General features: G+C 36.8%; 1 protein-coding gene across 2 annotated transcripts; it reads left to right on the top strand.

Annotated features, from left to right (window-relative positions):
• On the top strand, window positions 1-18,670 carry Csl4 (exosome component 1 Csl4). Of its 2 annotated transcripts, none has more exons than XM_083127525.1 (7): window positions 1-137; window positions 501-542; window positions 6,125-6,237; window positions 8,161-8,235; window positions 10,469-10,642; window positions 14,279-14,360; window positions 18,399-18,670. In XM_083127525.1, the coding sequence occupies exons 2-7, from the start codon at window positions 503-505 to the stop codon at window positions 18,524-18,526; spliced, it is 612 nt and encodes a 203-aa protein (XP_082983651.1). In that variant the 5' UTR covers window positions 1-137; window positions 501-502; the 3' UTR covers window positions 18,527-18,670. The 2 variants fall into 2 exon arrangements, with proteins under 2 accessions (XP_082983651.1, XP_082983652.1); XM_083127526.1 differs by having other exon boundaries at window positions 2-33.
• The last annotated feature ends 203 nt before the right edge of the window (window positions 18,671-18,873 follow it).

The raw sequence follows: 18,873 nt of genomic DNA, 5'->3' as shown, positions 1-18,873 counted from the left end.
GCAAAGAACGTCAATCGCCTTTCTGAAACTTGTGTATGTTCGAATTGAACATTTGAGAGCAGTTTATTCTTTTTGAACTTAATACCACTATAGAAAAATTACATAATTTTGTGTTATATATATATAAAAAACATACAGTAAGTAAATATCTACTATCGCAAGGCTTACCATACCACTGACGAGATCGTCTGAGATGTGCCTTGTACTAAATTTGTAAAATATCCAGCATTGATTACATTATTCAAGCTAAGATCATAATACATGAATTATTTACTTATTTACGCTTAACTTCTTCCTGATGGAAGTGTATGAACTATATTTAAGCTCATTGTCATGGTTCAGAATACTTAACGTCTCTCCACTGGCCAAGTGCATGTGAGAAAGAACAATTCTTTGCAGGAAAAACATTTAAAAATTGGCTTAAATGATAAACCCAAAACACATTTTTGTAAATTGTATATAGGCTATATATTAATATGGCTTTCTCTTTATTATTTTAGTAATGAGTGAGAAGAACGATGATGGACTTATCTGTGTTCCAGGTGAGATTTTTTTTTCTTTTTCTCCTTTTTATTAGCATTTCCGGTACTACTTTACTATACCGGAGACACCTATCAATGATTTATTTCGCAATTTTTTACATTGCTAACATACTATTCTGCATTGCGGAACATTCCTTTAGGTGAAATAATGAATTTCTAATGTATTTTTTTTTACATTAACGAGTACTTACTGTTGTTCCTTTTTTCCCACAAACCATGCACGGGTAGCCCCAAAAACCATTGATGTTAGCCCAAAAATTCACGATAGCCCCACAAACCATCACGGGGACGAGGTATGCCTACTAGGTTATGTTAGGCCTGTTAGGTTAGGTTCCATTAGCACTCCTTTCGTTCAATTTAGCATATACGGACAACATCGGTTTTTCTCGATGAAAGAAAATACACTGAATTCTTTTAATTTTAACCTTCCACGTCCTGCTTTCCACTTTTTTCTTCAAGATTCCGTGTTGAATTACAAATTCCACGGCATCTCCACACCCGGCAACAACTTCACGACGCATCCTCGACACGTCATCTTGTAAAAGCAGCAATAGCGCGTATTGTGCTCTCGTGCAGAAAGCAAATGGCGGCAGCAGCAATAGCACATCAGAAATAGATTTTCGTAGAAACCCCATGCATTCACATTAAAATGGATCAAAACTACATTCCCGAACATCAACAACGCTACAGAAAATGATTTGCGTAAGTACTTTCTCCTGTAAATTTGAAGAAATCCGTCTCCGGTATAGTAAAGTGTTATCTCATTTCCACATTTCCTTCCTCACTTTTACTTGTGTCTAAAATTTCCCATGCCAAATAAATGCTTCAGAAGCAATGCCTTGCAAGAATGGTTGCATGTGTTTCAGATTATAATTCACAGTACTTGCTGCACCACCAGTTAGTTTCCAAACTTCAAACTTACTTCCACATTTGAAATGTTCTAAATAACTTCCTAATCCTTTTTTGAAACTTATGGAAAATCATTAATTGGACCCTGAATAAGTAGAAACCCTTTTCGGGGTAACAGTTTCATACATCAGGGACACATTTCTTCATTTTTACCGAAAAAACTAGAGTACTAGTTTCATAAATCTGAGACACATTAAAATTGGATATTTTGTGTTGCACGTGGTTCCTACTTACCAATTGTGTATTGCGGAACATAGTTCAAGGTGCCATTATGCTTTTTACACTAAAACAAACACTTTTTCTACTAAAATAACGCATTTTTCTAAGTGCTACCGAACGCACGTAACGGTGCGATATTGCTTCATTCGTTTCGAATATCAGTGTTTCCAACCTTCTTCACCGAAAAATACCTACTAACAAAGCTGGCAAATCTTGACTCACGTTGTCTATCGTCAGCTGATATGCAGTATTTACAAACTTATAAACGGAAAAATGCCACACAAACTATTCACAGAAGGTTTTTAAGAGAAAATTGATCCACAAACCATTCACGGAAGGTTAGGTTAAGCAAACAAAATTAAATTGAAAAAAAAAATAAAACCTCTCACACGTCCAAACTAATTATCGGGAAAATGCCGCACAAACTATTCACAGAAGGTTAGGTTAGGCAAACATAGAAAATTAAATTGGAAAATAAAAAACTGCTCACACGTCATCTTGTAAAACTACCTCGCGGTTGCTACACTAACAGGGGGTTACATAATCCAACGCACGGAACATTTGATTCACGTAGTCTACGGTAATGGTGGCAAGAGATATCGTGCATCGGAGATACATTAATGTCGAAAAATACATGATTTACCAGCCGAATAAGTTGAACGAAGGGAGAAAACACTTCCACGAGCTTCCAAAAGTCTACAGAAACTCAGTTCCTTAAGTAGTTTCTCCTGTAAATTGGAAGAAATGCTGTTACCGTTTTTGTTATTCCCTTTTTCGCTTGCGTAACACACAATATGGCAGGCAGAGGTTTACTAGTGTTGTAGGTATGCAGTGTTTCCAACCTTCTTCACCAAAAAATACCTACTATCGTGTTCGTCACGTGTGCAAATTGTATATTATGCATTTCCATTACCATTTCCGATAAAGTTAGGTTTGGTTAGGTTAGGCAAGCATAGTTAAAAACAGGGGTTGGACAGGGGCTTACATCATCAAACATATGCAGCATCTGGTTCAGGTAGGGGAAGTAAATGAAAGCAAAGGCAATTGTGCGTCGGTGAGATATTTCTCTTGAAAAATACATGATTTTCCGGTCAAATATATTCCAGGATGAAAGAAAATACCTCGATGAATGTGGGGAAGCTTGGAGGAACTCATTTCCGTAAGTAGCTTCTTCTGCAAAAATTAAGAAATGTGTCTGATATAACGAACTGTTACCGTTACTTTTATGTATAGACAGTATAACTAATACGAGTACACACCTCCAAGGATGAAACTGTAAAAGGCTAAGGTATCATTTCATTGTATTAGTATCTTGTAATGTTTGACGGACATGTCCAATATCACAGCATGAAAATGTAAATGTGATTCATGGATGAAATAAATCTAAATCTAAAATCACCAGAATGAAGCTCAAATTCATTTATGGAATATTACAATTTTATATCAAATCAAATTGGACCATCACTAGTGTATCTTACTGTCTATATGGAGTTATGTAAATGTTCATACATTGGTGCTTAAAGTTTGGAATGTATGTTTGAAACACCTCCTTTCTGGTGTTTTGTAACAATATTTTGAGGAATCTACTAGAAAATTGGTGAAATCTGTCACACTTTTAGAGGAATGTGTGGAATTAAGGATAAATTAATCGCAGAGGAGTTCATTGTAATTGAAGTAGTGTAATTTCATTGTGTACTTTTTGCAAAATAACCTATACATAAACATTACAAGAAAAAATAGTTTTTATCCTCTAAAAGCAAGTTACCTTCATAATTAGTAATATTATTTTTAGTGCAGAATATGAAAAAAGACTAAAAAATGTGTTCTTTTGCTGCTATTAGTTTATTGCAGAAGAAATTTGAATTGGTAAAGTATTTTTGTTTATCCAACAAATATTGCTATAAACATGTGCTGGTAACAGTTTGATATATCGGAGACACATTTCTTCATTTTTACAGAAGAAACTACTTACGGAAATGAGTTTCTCTAAGATTTCCAATGTTCGTCGAGGTATTTTCCTTCATCTTTGAATATATTTGACCGGGAAATCATGTATTTTTCAAGAGAAATATCTCACCGACGCACAATTGCCATTGCTTTCATTTGCTTCCCCTACATGAACCAGATGCTGCGTACGTTTGATGATGTAACCCCGTCAGTGTTTCCAACTACCTTTTTTTTTTAAACTATGCTTGCCTAACCTAACCTTATCGGAAATGGGGCTATCCATCAGCTACCCGTGCATAATGTACAATTTGCACATGTGACGAACACGATAGTAGGTATTTTTCAGTGAAGAAGGTTGGAAACACTGCATACCCACAACAGTAGTCAAGCTGTACGTGCCATATTGTGTGTTATTCAAAAGAAAAATGGAATAACAAAAATTACTGTCTATGTGAAAAATTGTGTTTGTTTTCGTGTAAAAATCATAATGGCACCTTGAACTATGTTCCAGAATATACAATTGGTAGTCTAAGTACGATCCATGCCAAACACAAAATATCCAATTTTAATGTGTCTCGATTACAGCGCCTTGAATAACGTAGTGTGGAAAATGGCACAGTTCTGTGCGCTCTGGCTGGTTCCACTCGAAAATGATCCGCTAGAGGCGCTGGTGTTGAACCCAGTGCTTGGTATTTGTCTGCTTATAATGGAAGTAAATGGAGTTTTCTCTGCAACGTCTGATTCTTTTACATGAAGCATTTCTATGTATGTGATAAATGCTATGATATTTGGTACAGTGGTCGCGAAGATATTAACGAACATTCTAGACAGTCGACCACGTCCTGTTATCGTCATACTTTCGTTAATAATACGGGAGAAAAAATACGCGTGGAATGCTCTTTGCAACTAAATTTTTGTGTATGAATTAGGTTCATTATTATTATCATCATCATTTCTTTTAAAGATATACACACTGAAGCATTTGTATTTTAGATATTTAATGTCTCTTTTCTTCCACTTTAAACTAATCGCGGTGATGATGATGATGATGATTCCATGAATTGACAAGGGGAACCCTACAAAACTTTCTTAGTGGCATCGACATTAGTGTAAGGAAACTTTCAAACCAATGGGACAAGCGACACGGGATGTTCACACTGTCACACTAGTGACACACACTTCCAGACTGTAAAATAGCATTTATTGCACATGAGGGTCCAAACAGCAAACGACACGTTCATATGGCGTATTCGCGTGCTACTTGTTACTTCGGTCGGAAAGCTCCTTAAAGGAAGGGTGCTCAGACCGAAGCGACGCTCTACAGGGGGAGTTCCCAACTAAGTGACGAGCGACATGGTACCTTCAGTCTATTGTCAAGCGTTCGCTCGCTGCTAATTGTGCGAACAACAGATAGGCGACACGAAAAACAGCACATTACAACAACAGATCTAGGCAACACGATAAGTCACATGTGTCGCTTTGTCGCTTGTGCGTTGCTCAAACTGGGCCATTTCCTCAATAGCTTGCAACATGTTGCCGTGGTTTGTTGTTCGCGCATGCGCAGTGTAATGAGTGTCTTGCTTTAGGGAGATTGTGCACCAAAGCGACAAGGGTCATGCGACACTTATCACTTGAGGATTTCACCAACCGAACGCTGGCCTGTTCTTCCCGTCATGCTGCTACGATGTGAAATGTTGCTCTTGATTGGCTCGTTTCCAAGCAACATGTGTCGCTTCTGTGTGAAAGTTGCCTTGGACCGAAGGTCCCGTGTCGCTTTGGTGTGAAATCCTCGTATCGTTTGTCACGTGTTGCTTTGGTGTGAAATCCTCGTATCGTTTGTCACGTGTTGCTTTGGTGTGAAATCCTCATATCGTTTGTCATGTGTCGCTTTGGTGTAAAATCTCCTTGAGGAAACGGTGCAGTCAGAGCTTGTGTCCCTACGGTTCGAAAGGCTGCATTGATGACGGACTGCTCGCTTCCAAGCGACACTTGTGGTTTGTCGCCTCATTATGAAATATCTCTCAGGATACTATTTATATTCTAATAACATAGAAAAATAAAACTCTAGTACACAATCCAACACCTGACGTCCGGAATCACTTTGCGATGTTTCTTCTTGTGTTAAGCAATGCTATTTATTTATTAATTTTATTTTACTTTTCTTTCCAAATTAATGTCATTTCGTGACTGCAAATCACACCACAAATATAACTGTTTCCATCAATTCACGTACCGCCTTTCAAGACAAACAAATCTACATAATATATTCCAAAAAGTAACAAAGCTGCATTACTTTCATAAGAAAATTAGCACCGACATTGATCGCACTGCCATCTATGTTTCTCATCCGTCTGGGGAACCAGTTTCTTGGGTCGTTTTCCACACTACGTTATTCAAGGTGCTGTAGTCTCGATATATGAAACTGGTATCCATATGCCCAGCTTAGTTAAAAAGTGTAAGTAAATCGTGTTAGTGCAGGAAATTTATGCTCTTATATTTTCTCACAGGACAAAGACTTTGTCTTGTAGATGGCCATACTGTAGGTCGTGGAACATACGAAAGGCATGGATATATTTTTTCAAGCTTAGCTGGTGAAGTCCACGTCACTTCAAAAGATAATGTAAGTATTGGAGTTGCTTTTTTAATTTATTTTTTTCTCATGAGTTAAAGTATTATTTATTTGTCCTTAATGAATTTACTGCAGAAATCGTGCTTGTTAAGTATTGTAAAAATATCTACTATATATCTAGTTTATCCCTCCAGCATATGCATTGTTTTTTATACACACAATGGTGTGTGCTTTCAGGGTTCCCATACACCTGGAGAACCTGAAACTTGGCTTTGCATTATAAAGTAAACTTTATTTTGTGTACTGTAATACAGCTTGAAAAGGTGTTTAACTCGGACAAAATCTGTTACTTTAGTCCTTAATTATGTGAACAGAGATGTCATTTTTTCGTGAATTAGTTTTGTTATTAATATCTGACGTACCCTTGACCCTCTGTACCCCCTCAAGAAAGTAAAATATTTTTCATGGTTCATGAAGATTATGTTGTTTATGAACTTTTTCCATTGACTTTAGCTTGCGGAAATGTGTTATTGTGACGTAAAATACATCTGTTACCTTAGCATGAAGCAGAACAGCCCAAAGACTTCGTGCAAGTGAATATAGCTCCCAACCTGACATTCCAACACCAGCTATAATTTTATGTCGTTAGGTTAGGAGTGTTAGGTTTCAAGCTGATATCAATTTCCGACATGTTCTTATGCTATTTTATTGTGCATACAAACCGTTCTTATTAATAACATGTCGCGAAAGTAATCCGAGGTGGCATGTTTTTCCTTACGTGAACCTTACTTTGGAATGTAATATCTCCATTATTTTATTTTCTGCATTCTGAAACCAATTTTATATTTGCATAAAGCATCGAAATCTGTTGATTAAAATAAAATTCAACATAATTCTCAAAGGGGGTACAGTGCGTCAACGCATCTGAAAATGAACTGATGAGGAATTGTTGCAAATCCCAAAACTACTGATATGAAATTTACTGATACCTATTTCTGGTATTCAATTGATCCAATGTCAAGTAGCAAATGTTCCTTGAATAACATGAATGGTTCATTCACCTCCTTGATTAGTGTGTGTAACTGATTGCAATGGGTTTTGCCTTTGAATAAGACATCTACATACTTAGACATTTATTTTACAAAACCCATGACATAAATTATGTGTTTTTATTCATAAAATTTTAAAAATGCCAGAATATTACAATAAATTACATACTATTTTTAATATATTGATTTGTAAGATAATCATTAATGTTACTATTGCACTGACATATCAATAGAGTACTCATAAATTTCAAATGTCATCCTCCCTTCGACGTAGTTCACCCTGGACTGCATTTTGCAAACTAACGACGCTCTGCCATCTGGCCCCATGGCCAGTATAATCCACTATGGGACTTGTGTCGTGTGTTTGGTGATTGTCCCTTCATCTCTTTCACCTTATCCCTCATTCATCGTCATCTTTGCAATTAGCCAAAAGTGGCAGAAACGTGACGTAACATAAATAAATTAATAATAATAACGAATAATGTGAGAATGGTCATCTGACTACCATGCGAGAGATCGGGGATCAAGTTTCTCCGGCACCCACCCAGCATCGTATAATGTGGGTACCTGGAGGAGAGACTGTTGGTAAAGGTGGCAAGGGGGCATGGTGCTGATCACATCACCCCCACCTTCAGCCTTGATCAAGAAAGTGTGGGGTCCTAACTGCACACCCCCTATATGTCTTCATGGCATGGTGCATAGCACAGGGAATGTGAGAGTCGTTTCAACGTGTGCAAAAAATCCCGGTTCTTTCCTCACAGGATCAAACCCTGGTCTCTCACATGGTAGTCCGGCACCCTAATGACTGAGCTACCACGGCATAAAAGAGTAACAAATATGTCTTTATTTTATAGTAATTTGTGTGTGTCTGTGAACTATTTAGTGATTGTGAGTATACTAGAATGTATCTTATAAATATTTCCAGTCTATCCTGGTGGAAGTGCACAGCAGTAATGACCAAAGCATTGTTCCAGTTCCTGGGGATATAGTTACAGCAAGAGTAAGTTTGGTTTTGTTTAATTAATAATTATTATTACTGAGCCTTGGATTCTGACTCTGTACCATTTACCATCATCCTTGAATCAAGGTTGCACTATATTAGAATGATTAATATCAAAACAAGGACAAGAAAGAAGGAGCAGTTCCTCATTATTGCCATCCACAATACATCACATCATATGTGGTCTGTTAGGAAAGTAACGAGACTGGCAACACTGTGTATGAACCGACATCGCTGCTGCTCCCTCCTTCACACGGCAGGTAGGTGAATGCTTGCCGTTGACTCAGAACAAGTTTCAACTTGCTATAGTTGCTACATGATTGTTGAGAGCATCTGAAGTGAAGTTGTGTTTGTGAGGTGCATTACGAAAATGGACTGGCAAAAGTTTGAACAACGTTGTGCCCATCAAATTTGGTGTTAAGCTTGGCGAATCCGCTACTGTGACTTATGAAAAGTTACAAAGGGCTTATTGAGAACATGCATCTAGGGCACAAGTGTTCAGATGACACAAGTCCTTTTTAGAAGGCCAAGAACGAGTGGAAGACGAACCTCATGCGGGAACACCTTCAACCTCAAAAATGGATGACAATGTGGAAAGAGTGAGGTCTCTTGTGAGGTCAGATCATCGATTGACGGTGAGAATGATCAGTAGTGAGTTAAATTTGAACGTGTTTACTGTCCATCAAATTTTAACCGCCTTGAGACAGGTGATGAATCATGGATGCTGCACCACGACAATACAGCATGTCACACGGCAGTCTCCATCAATGAATTTTTGGCAATAAAAGGCATTCCTGTGGTTCCTCAGCCCCCTTATTCGCCGGATCTCAGTCCCTGTGACTTTTTTTTATTCCCCTTGCTCAAAAACCACTTGAAAGGATGCCATTTTGATACTTTGGATAATATCCAGAAGAGCGTAACCGACGAGCTAAAAGGTATTCCAGCAGAAGCCTTCCAGCACTGCTACGAACAATGGAAACAATGCCTCCATCGCTGTGTAGCTGCACAAGGGAACTATCTTGAAGGAGATAACCTTGATTTGTAAAAATAATAAAATTCATCGTTTACAGAAAATCAGTCTCATCACTTTCCTAACAGACCACGTATAAGAGTACAAGAGAGTTTATATAAGAGTTCTGAATGTTTAATGATTTTCCGCATGTTTTATCGGAGTGCTAGAAATTGCTTGAAATATGGGAAACTGTTGTGGGATTAAGTTCAAAGCTAGGAGAAACTAATTAGCACCGTTAAAAGCTTCACCAAGTATTATTTACCATGAAAATTACGATTTGAAATATATCTTACAGGAGTATGTCTTCTTGGTTTCTGGTTGACTGGGACACGAGCTTTTGTGGATTTTCATGCAAGGCTCTAAGAGGGTTTCATGCTTGAGACCAGATATTATGTGATCAGGTATTTAAAGCATTTAGGGACGTTATTTTAATGCCAAGGGCCATAAACTTGACTCGCCTAATCTAACAATGAAAGGATTTGGGGATATTTTATTAACACTAAGAACCCTTAACCTGACCATCCTAACCTCATAAAAACATTTAGTGATGAATTACCCCTTCACACCCCCACATGCGAAGTAGATAGCAGCAGCAGTCAGTAAAAGAATGGCTGATTCCTTGATTGATTGATTAATTCAGTTGGTGTTTTAAGTCCACTTTTTGTACACAGTGAGACTAATCGGGACTGGGCCTACAGTTTAAAATGGGATCCAAACCACTGTGTGCTTCCTCCAGGTATCAAAACCAGCACCTCTTGATTACAATTGAAGACAACACTATCACTATGCCATAGGGGAGATGAATGGCTGATTGAAAAGAATCACATAGGAGTATGTGGAAGTAAAAAATCGTTCTCCAGAAAATGCAATGCATGTGTTAATGGACATAATTAGAAATCAAACAGTTTAAAAAGATGTCTATGAACGAAGATAAATTCAGAATTAAACAGTCGGAACTTGGGCCAGAGTTTATAATAAGAATTCTTTACAATAATTATGCTAAAAGTGAAAGTAATTTTAATAATATATGAAAGAGTGCAAAAATGTAAATGCACATAGCTACTGGTATTGACCCTTGAAATAACAACAAAATAGTATCAATAGAATAACATAGACTGTAATGTAATATTTTAATGTGCATTTCTTACCTCCCACCATACAGTAACCAAAGTATGTTTCAGAAAGATTGATTCTGTATGTAATAAAATGTGTGAATTTCAGGTAACAATCGTTAACCCTCGTTTCTGCAAGTGTTCCATTATCTGTGTGGCTGAAAATGTCCTCTTCAACCCGTATCGTGGTGTGCTCAGGCGGGAGGATGTGAGAGCAACGGAGAAAGACAGGGTGGAAATGTACAAGAGTTATCGACCAGGGGATATTATTCTTGCCCGAGTTGTATCCTTTATTTTGTTGTCACGTTATGGTCTATGCATGGTGTCTAGATTGTGTGATGGAATAGGTAAGTAGATGTGGCATATGGAAGAAAATTATGTTGTTGGAGATTGGTAGATAATGTCTCTTTGCTGTAGCATGAAGATTGGGCTGCCATACATAATTTTTGTAATATAATTAAGCCTTGTTGCTATATTAGAAACACTAAGTTGCTGACCAAGGCAGTTTATTAAGATAAAAAACACTTAACAGGTAACGTTTCAACCCTGTATCAGGGTCTTCCTAAGACGAAGAACTAAAAAAAAAAAAATTGCAAATTATTAATTTGGTATACACTGGAAATTGCATTCAAGGAGGCAAACAACAAGATTCTGACATCTCCATCTGCACCCATCTTTTGTCCTTATGTTCCTCAGTTCTCATCTACAGTCTCACCTTTAATTCTAGGTTTGAAGCTTGCAACTGTCATGTTCAACAAATAAGGTTTCAAGGTGCATAAAAACTACAGTGACCATGTTTTATATCCACCTTTATATGGCAGGGATTCTTCTGCAATGAACGAAGCTTCCCAGACATTACACTGGAATAAATTAAATAATGAAAATGGTAACATAGATCCAGTATGGAGTTTTCTTTTTCACAAATGGAGTAAGCCACCATCTTTAAAATTTAATGTAACAGAAAACATCAAGAGACTTTGTAAAAACAATGATGACTTTGAATTACCTGATGATATTTGGGATTCATAATTTTTTTAAAAAAAATAATGTGATCATTTTTTTTATCTGAAATAAAAATAAAACTGCTTCTTTTCACAGTTAAGTTGTTATATTACAACAATGTAACATTGACAATATCCATTATATAACAGATTATTTTTGTTTACAAAAATTGCTAACCATTGTTATAACTAGAGCCCGGATTTATAAGCATAATCAAACAGTAAAATAAGCAAGTTAATAAGCTCAAAAAATGAAAAAAATAAGCACCAAAATAAGCATATTCAAATACAGGAAAATTTGAAAAAAAATATTTGTTTATTAGATCTCTTACCTTATTCAAAGCTGTTACAGTATGTAAGAAAGGTCGTCCTGCGTCTGTCAGTGAAGAATGATTTGTACAGTGAAAATGTTTTTTCCACGTAGCATGACAACACAGGCGCATGTGAAAAACATCAGAGTTCTTCTTCGGTGAATTCCTCTTCAATGTCTGTTTCTTCACCAGAAATCTTTTTATAAATTTGACACAGTGTTTTGTAACCGGGATTTTTCAGTAATTCCTGACTCAGCTTGTCGGACACAATTTTACCAAAACCGTGAGTTTCTGAATACAACGTTACTGAAATTTCATCAGTGAGAGAAAGCAAATGTTGCAATGTATTATTTGGAGCTTTCAACTGTGTTATAATATCAGGTAATTTGGAAAAATGATTATGGATGGACTGTATCTTTTCTTGGTTGCCGTTTCTCTCGTGCGGCTATTTAGAAGCATTGATCTCGTCATCCCGATGCTGTTGTGTGATTAAAATAGGATTGAAATATGACAGATTTGGGTAAAATATGCTGTTTTAAACCAAAATCATAAAATAAGCAAGCATAACTGTTTCCTGCAGGAATAAGCATTTATAAGCACTTTCAACCTTAGTTAAATAGCTCATCAAGGTATGTAATACAAAGTATAACCTTTCTTCTTACCATTAGAAGTCTGGAAAAGAATATGCATTTCGCTTATAAATACGGGCTCTAGTTATAACTGTATCTTTAGTCAAAATGAAAATAAATGTTTGATGAAGGGAGCGTGTGTTCTGAAACATCACAACGAAAAACTGTTTTCTTATGCTTGTAATAACCGTAAACTACAGGAAAATAATTCTACAATGCAAGTAATGCGTACATACAAGAAAAACTATTACTTATTTCATTCTTATGAGAAATGAAACCCTCCTGCGACAGACGCACCTGGCCCCCGTATTCTCTTCGAGCCTCTAAAAGAACAACTTGTGGGGGGGATTTGAGACTTCACGCTAGGTGGGCTTTCTCCACTTACCTCTCTACCAAAATGGATATGTTGGTTTGCCAGTCGTTTGACAAACATAGCAACTATAAAAATTGTAGTATACATGATCACATGTAGCTGGATGTACAGTGCTTTTACTTTTAATGCAAACCCACTGTTGGATTCGATCCCTGGTGGGTGTGCAAAATTTCAATGTTGATGCAGCATCAAGATGACAGGAAGCTATTTGAAAGCAATTGTAGTGTACCTTGACCTTGAAAGCCAGATAACGGCAGTGATGGGACTCTATGCACTGATTGTACATCATCTCATTGAAATGCTCACCTTGTAATCGAGGAGTCCCAGGTTCAATACCCAATGGAGGCACATATAGATCCACCAACCCATCTGAAACCCTGGCATGGGAGCAGCATCGCAAGTTAAAGTTATGAGGAAGCCTATAGTTTTACATATCTTCCGAAGTTTCTATAGTAGTTTGGATCACACTTTAAACTGTAGGTTCAGTCCCAATTAGCCTTTCTGTGCATAAAGTGAACTTTAAACAAAAATACTCAAACGCAAGGCTCATTGAAATTCCACTAGTTTTAGTTTCCCCCCCCCCCTCACTCTGTTACTCATTTGTATATGCAAAAACAAATATAACTAGGCTAGATGAAACTTTTCTCCATGTAGTTTAATATTGAGAATATTACCTATGTCACATTTAATAACACTACTACGGCATTCGAGAAATTTTGTGTTTCCGAGTTGCTAATTTGAATGGTTTTTCCTTCATTCATTGAGTATATGGCATCTGGTTTTTGATTGATTGATTGATTTTGTGTTTGAAGTCCACTTTATGCACAGTAAGGCTAATTGGGACTGGACATACAGTTTAAAGTGGGATCCGAACCACTATGTGCCTCCACCAGGTATTGAACCCGGGACCCCTTGATTACAAGGTGGCGACGCTACCACTGCGCCATCGGGGATGCCTATATATGGCATCTAGAATGGAGATGGTAGTGCATCATTTATTTGTTTCTTCCTGGCTGGCATTACTTAGATTTTTCCCCATCTGGTGCCGCTAGTGTGTGTTTCCTGGCTTGTGCTCTCTGTTGTGCTTTCTGTTGGTGTTGGTTTCACTAATTTTTTTCAACTTCGAAAGTTAAATGAAATTTTAAGATTTAATAGTTCTTTATGATTAGTGGTTCAGTTTGCTCTTTTTTTTTTTTTTTTTTTTTGTTTCCGGGTGGTGATTGGGGTGTTGGGTCATCCGTTGTGTGCATGATAGTAAAACCGTGTTTACCACATCCATCGGGAACACTACTACTGTTTTAACCATTGTTTCCAGGAGAGACAGGCACACTTGTTACTCTATCTACCTCGTACAGTATTTTGCATTCAATTACATTTGCAATACGATTGTTCACGTTACCAGTCCTGAAAGTGTTCTAGAATATTTGTTGCTCAGGAAAAAAAATAAAGATCATTTATGAAGACAATGGTGGCAAATGAAATTACTAGCGAAGGAGTGATAACTAAGAAATAAACAGTGTAATTACTTGCGTAAATTATAATGTTATGGTGGCTGGTTTATTGTCAGTGTTCCATTACGATCAGTTTTACTTAACAGAATTTTAGCTTCCCATGGGAGAAATGAATACCTACCAACTGTCAACAGCAGAAAATGAGCTTGGAGTTGTGATAGCCCAAAGTGAATCAGGTATGTTAGCTGTGCAGTGGGATGCATATACGTATACATATTAACAAAAAAGATCTTCAGGAATTGAAACAAAATGCCACCTTTGCATCAGCATATGTAAAAATACAGCCCTTAAAAACTGCAAGAGAGAAAATTAATGAGAGTAGTCATGGACAATTGTCAAGCAATACTTGTGCATCCCACTGTACATATGCTAGTCTTTTCTAGTTCATTGCAATTTTTTGATAATTTGGTGTAATGCAGATCCGTCCTAGTCTCAGGTTGGTACAAAGAAAATGTGTTTCCGGCTCTGACTGAACATGTTTAGTAGTAGACTTTTGATCTTGCCATCAAAATTTCCAGGTCCTAGTCTGGACAATCAATTTCATCCAATCATCACTGCAATTAGCCACAAGTTTCAGAAATGTAACACTAAATAATAGAAATACAAATATAAATTGTGTTCAACCAAACAGATGCTGTTTTGCAGCATACCACACTGCACATACTAATGCCTCAAAATAAGTAAGATGGAGGCACATAGTGGTTCGGATCCCACTTTAAACTGTAAGTCCAGTCCCAATTAGCCTATCTGTGCATAAAGTGGACTTAGAACAACAACTCAACAAATAAAATGAGTACTAAGCATGAGCCATGTAAGAAACAACAGTGCGTCTGATGTGAACCACAAGGCTGTAATTTGGAGAACTCTGGATTACAATATATGCCATAATCTTACATTTTCAGTTGTGCTCAGGCCCGTAGTCAGGATTTTATTTCGGGGGCTCATCCCTAATCAGCATAGGCATCGCCAGAAATATTTGTAGAGGGGCAGGCCACTGAAAAAACTTGATTAGTAGAAATAATAATGACAATAATTATTACCATGGTTATTATTGTCATTTCACAATAATAACTGTTATAAGTTATTAAATATAAACTAATTTTAATCCAAATTTATCGTTATTATTATTATTATATAAATGGAGAGACATTGCTACTCGATCCAGCGTATGAGTGAATATCCAATGCAAGCGTTGTCCATTATTTTTCTTACATTTTGTACAGTTAGTGTACTGAAATTCATAGTTATTATATTTTGCTACTACAGGGTGGTGACAGACCTGGAATACCTGGGAAACCGGAAAAAGTCAGGAAATTTGGGGTGTCAAAATAAGTCAGGGAATTTTGTCTTGATTGACTTATATATATATATCAATAACCACCACATCAATAACCACCGCTCCTCCACCCACAACCCCTGGACTTCACTGTCGCCGTCCACACCAACCACCACAACATCAGTTTCAACGACTGCTTCCGGGTAGCGATCATCCATCTCCTACCCCAACCAGCCAACACCTCTGTTTGCAAAAGATGGGAGAGGGCCTATATATCGGACAGAGCAGAGGGTTCGAAACCTCAGTGGAAATATCAACATATAATACTGAGAATGGATGAGACTGATAAATTACAAAATGTGTGTCTTAATCACTCTTCACTCTAATCTCATTTAGCCATAACTTAAAAAAATAATCAAGTATTTTATTTTAAACTTACTACGTATGATAAAATTCCATAATTCTTCCCTAGCTTGTGAATTGTAATAATTTTCGAAATTCACTATGTTGCAGTTTGAATTCAAATCATAGAGAATAGAGAAATTAAGTCAATTTAATTGAAGATAATTTTGGTACTTAACAAATCCAGATCTGGATCTATATGACTGACTGCAATGCGGTGATTGGGTTCCAAAACTGTGGGGGCAAAGAGAGTATATTTCCCTTTATAGACAGGGTTTAGCATATTAGCAGGGGAAAATGAGGGGGGGGGGAATTGCCCCTCCCCCTCGCCGCCACTGTGTATGAGTTTATTATTTCCATTTGCAAAAAACATCGATTTAGTTTAGTTTCTAATTGTCAGGGAAAATGTAAATTTTGTCCTGGAAAACCTGGAAAAGTCAGGGAATTTCATTTCTGCTTGCTGTAGCCACCCTGTACTAACTTTTACACATTCCGTTAAAAAGAGGCTTTAAAAGTTAGGGCAAAATTTCACTCATAATGTTTATATTGTGTGACCTCTCACAAAGAAAACTATAGATACATTTTGAGATTTGCGGATCCATTTCTTCTTTGGATTAAATGGTAGAATATAAGAACATAACCTGGTTTCTCTATTGTACACCAAACTTTTTTCGATGTAAGTTATGTAATGTTTAATCCTACTAAGGAAGTAAAATTAATTACCACTATATGCTATTTAAATTAAATACTTGTAGGATTTTGGGGTGGGCTTCAGCCCCCTTAGCCCTCCCCCTGGCTACGTGCCTGCTTGTGCCAACATATCCATTGTGTACAAACTGGAAGAATCTGATTTTGTCATCATTAACACCTAAATGCCAAGACATCCAGAATCAGAAGGTGCTACTTTCGGGGCACCCTGCACCATAGATGGCCTCCCCCTGCTGGTGTAAACCTGGACAAATATGATTTACCTGAGAAACCAGGTAACCTTGAGTAACAGATGAATTTCTCCCATAAAGCATAAAATGGTATTACTGTAAATTTTTGTATATAATTTTTATTTTTCAAATTTCTAGCAGTATTGCTGATTTTAACAAACAATAATGAGAACAACAATTAAAGGTCTTATTTGGAGTATTCAAATGAAAAATAGAAAATTGAAATCTGTTCACAAATAGCCACCAAGAAAAATCGATTTAAAAATATGAATCCTGCCATTTTCAATCCAGTATGGTGGGTAAGGAATCAAGAAGCGAGTCATGTGACCATTTTTTTCTGCATACCAGGATTCTCGTTTGAAAGTCTTTGAAGTCAAACTGATGGTACATTTCAGTGCACATGAAACTGGAACTAGCTAGCTCTGTGAATATATGCACTCTTGCAAATGTTGTTCAAAACAGATTTTTTGAACCTTGTTTATACTCATTATATGAAAAAGCACCAAAGTGAAATCCAAGGTTTCTAGACGACTCAGATGTTCTCTCTCCAGTAATGTTAACAATGGTCAAATTAGAAGTGACAATTTTGAGATTTAGGCTTTTGAAAAAGGGTTCAAATTTATAAAGTGATTGGGGGGAGGGGATGATTTTAATGATAGATAACTTAATAAATATTTCAAGGACACCATTTACACAGGTTTACGACATGCCCGTGGAGAAACCATTTATTCAGTATTTACAGGTTTCTAAAGTTTGCAAATTCATCGCAACATAGTTGATGGTCTAGTTGAGCCCAAGTGGTGATAAATGTATTGCTTTCTGAGCTTTTCGTTACACAATTATGCTTTTGTGTACAAAAAAATTTAACTAGGACCCCGTTTCAATATGGTAGCTTTCTTGTGTAATGAGTAATAAGATGACAAACAATATGCTTAAGTATATGTGGTGGGATCTCATGGGTTGCTTACCTATTTAGATGAGGTGTTGGCACACAATGCATTCACAGCACGATAGTGACACAAGGGTCGTGATCATAAGTATAAATAAATTGACTTGTGGGCCTCCCTGATGGTGCAGTGGTAGCGTCATCGCCTTATAATCAAGGGGTCCCGGGTTCGATACCCGGTGGAGGCACGTGGGACAGTGGTTCGGATCCCACTTTAAACCTTAGGTCCAGTCCCAATTAGCCTTACTGTGCATAAAGTGGACTTAAAACACCAACTCAAACCAAATAAATTGACTTGTGAATTTAGCTCATTATACAAGGTGTGTCCAAAAGGGTGGGTTATCCCATTCTTAGCAAATAGTAAGAAAGTAATTTTGTGCATAAACATTTATTCGAGGCATATAGAAAATGTAAGATATTAGGCGACAGCAAAACTAAGGTTACAAATAATTTTTTTGTAACAATTTTCGATAAGGTCTGATCATATTTAGTTTTGTTATACTGATTTCACAGTCATTGTTCATAGCATTATAAGTGAGACAAAGAAATGGTCATTTAGGATAGTTGGGAATTTTTGATCGGAATTTTGGGACACTTAAGTGTTGCTAATGATAACATAGTACAGTAGTGTAAATTACATTTTTTGTTTTAGGTGTTCCTATGGTACCCATAAGCTGGTGTGAAATGCAGTGTCCAAAAACATACAACAAAGAGCCACGGAAAGTAGCGAAAGTTCTTCCAGAGAGTGTTTTGAGTGAGCTTACCAGTTCGGAATTGTGATGCTCCATCATTCATATACCTAGAATCTAAGAGACTCATTAAAATAACAGTATGAACTGAAGTGAAAGAACTATCTTTTAAATTGAATAATGCTGAAGCATGTTAAGTGCATATAAAAATAAATGTTATTGGTTTAGATTAAAATAGAGAGAGTTTAATTTCAGAATAAATAATAAAAGTGATTATTTTCAGTTACTTTTTTGCTGGTTTTGCCACATATTTATTTTTTAAACACAATATTTACAGTATTTCAACACTCTTCTTCAGGTGGTTCTTGTTATAACCAGAAGAAGACAATTGAAACTGTAAATATTGTCTTTGAAAAATAGAACCAGCTATAACGTAAG

Source organism: Lepisma saccharinum, chromosome 8, assembly GCF_977018435.1.
Source record: "Lepisma saccharinum chromosome 8, izLepSacc3.1, whole genome shotgun sequence".
Lineage (NCBI taxonomy): Eukaryota > Metazoa > Arthropoda > Insecta > Zygentoma > Lepismatidae > Lepisma > Lepisma saccharinum.
The sequence above is the reverse complement of the archived record's forward strand: the minus strand, read 5'-3'. Positions and strand labels throughout refer to the sequence as shown.

Excerpts from the sequence above, each read along its gene's own strand:
- Csl4 (XM_083127525.1), top strand. The coding sequence starts at position 503 with ATGAGTGAGAAGAACGATGATGGACTTATCTGTGTTCCAG. Across the intron at positions 6,238-8,160 it reads ACGTCACTTCAAAAGATAAT|TCTATCCTGGTGGAAGTGCA; the intron begins GTAAGTATTGGA and ends AAATATTTCCAG. Across the intron at positions 8,236-10,468 it reads GGGATATAGTTACAGCAAGA|GTAACAATCGTTAACCCTCG; the intron begins GTAAGTTTGGTT and ends TGTGAATTTCAG.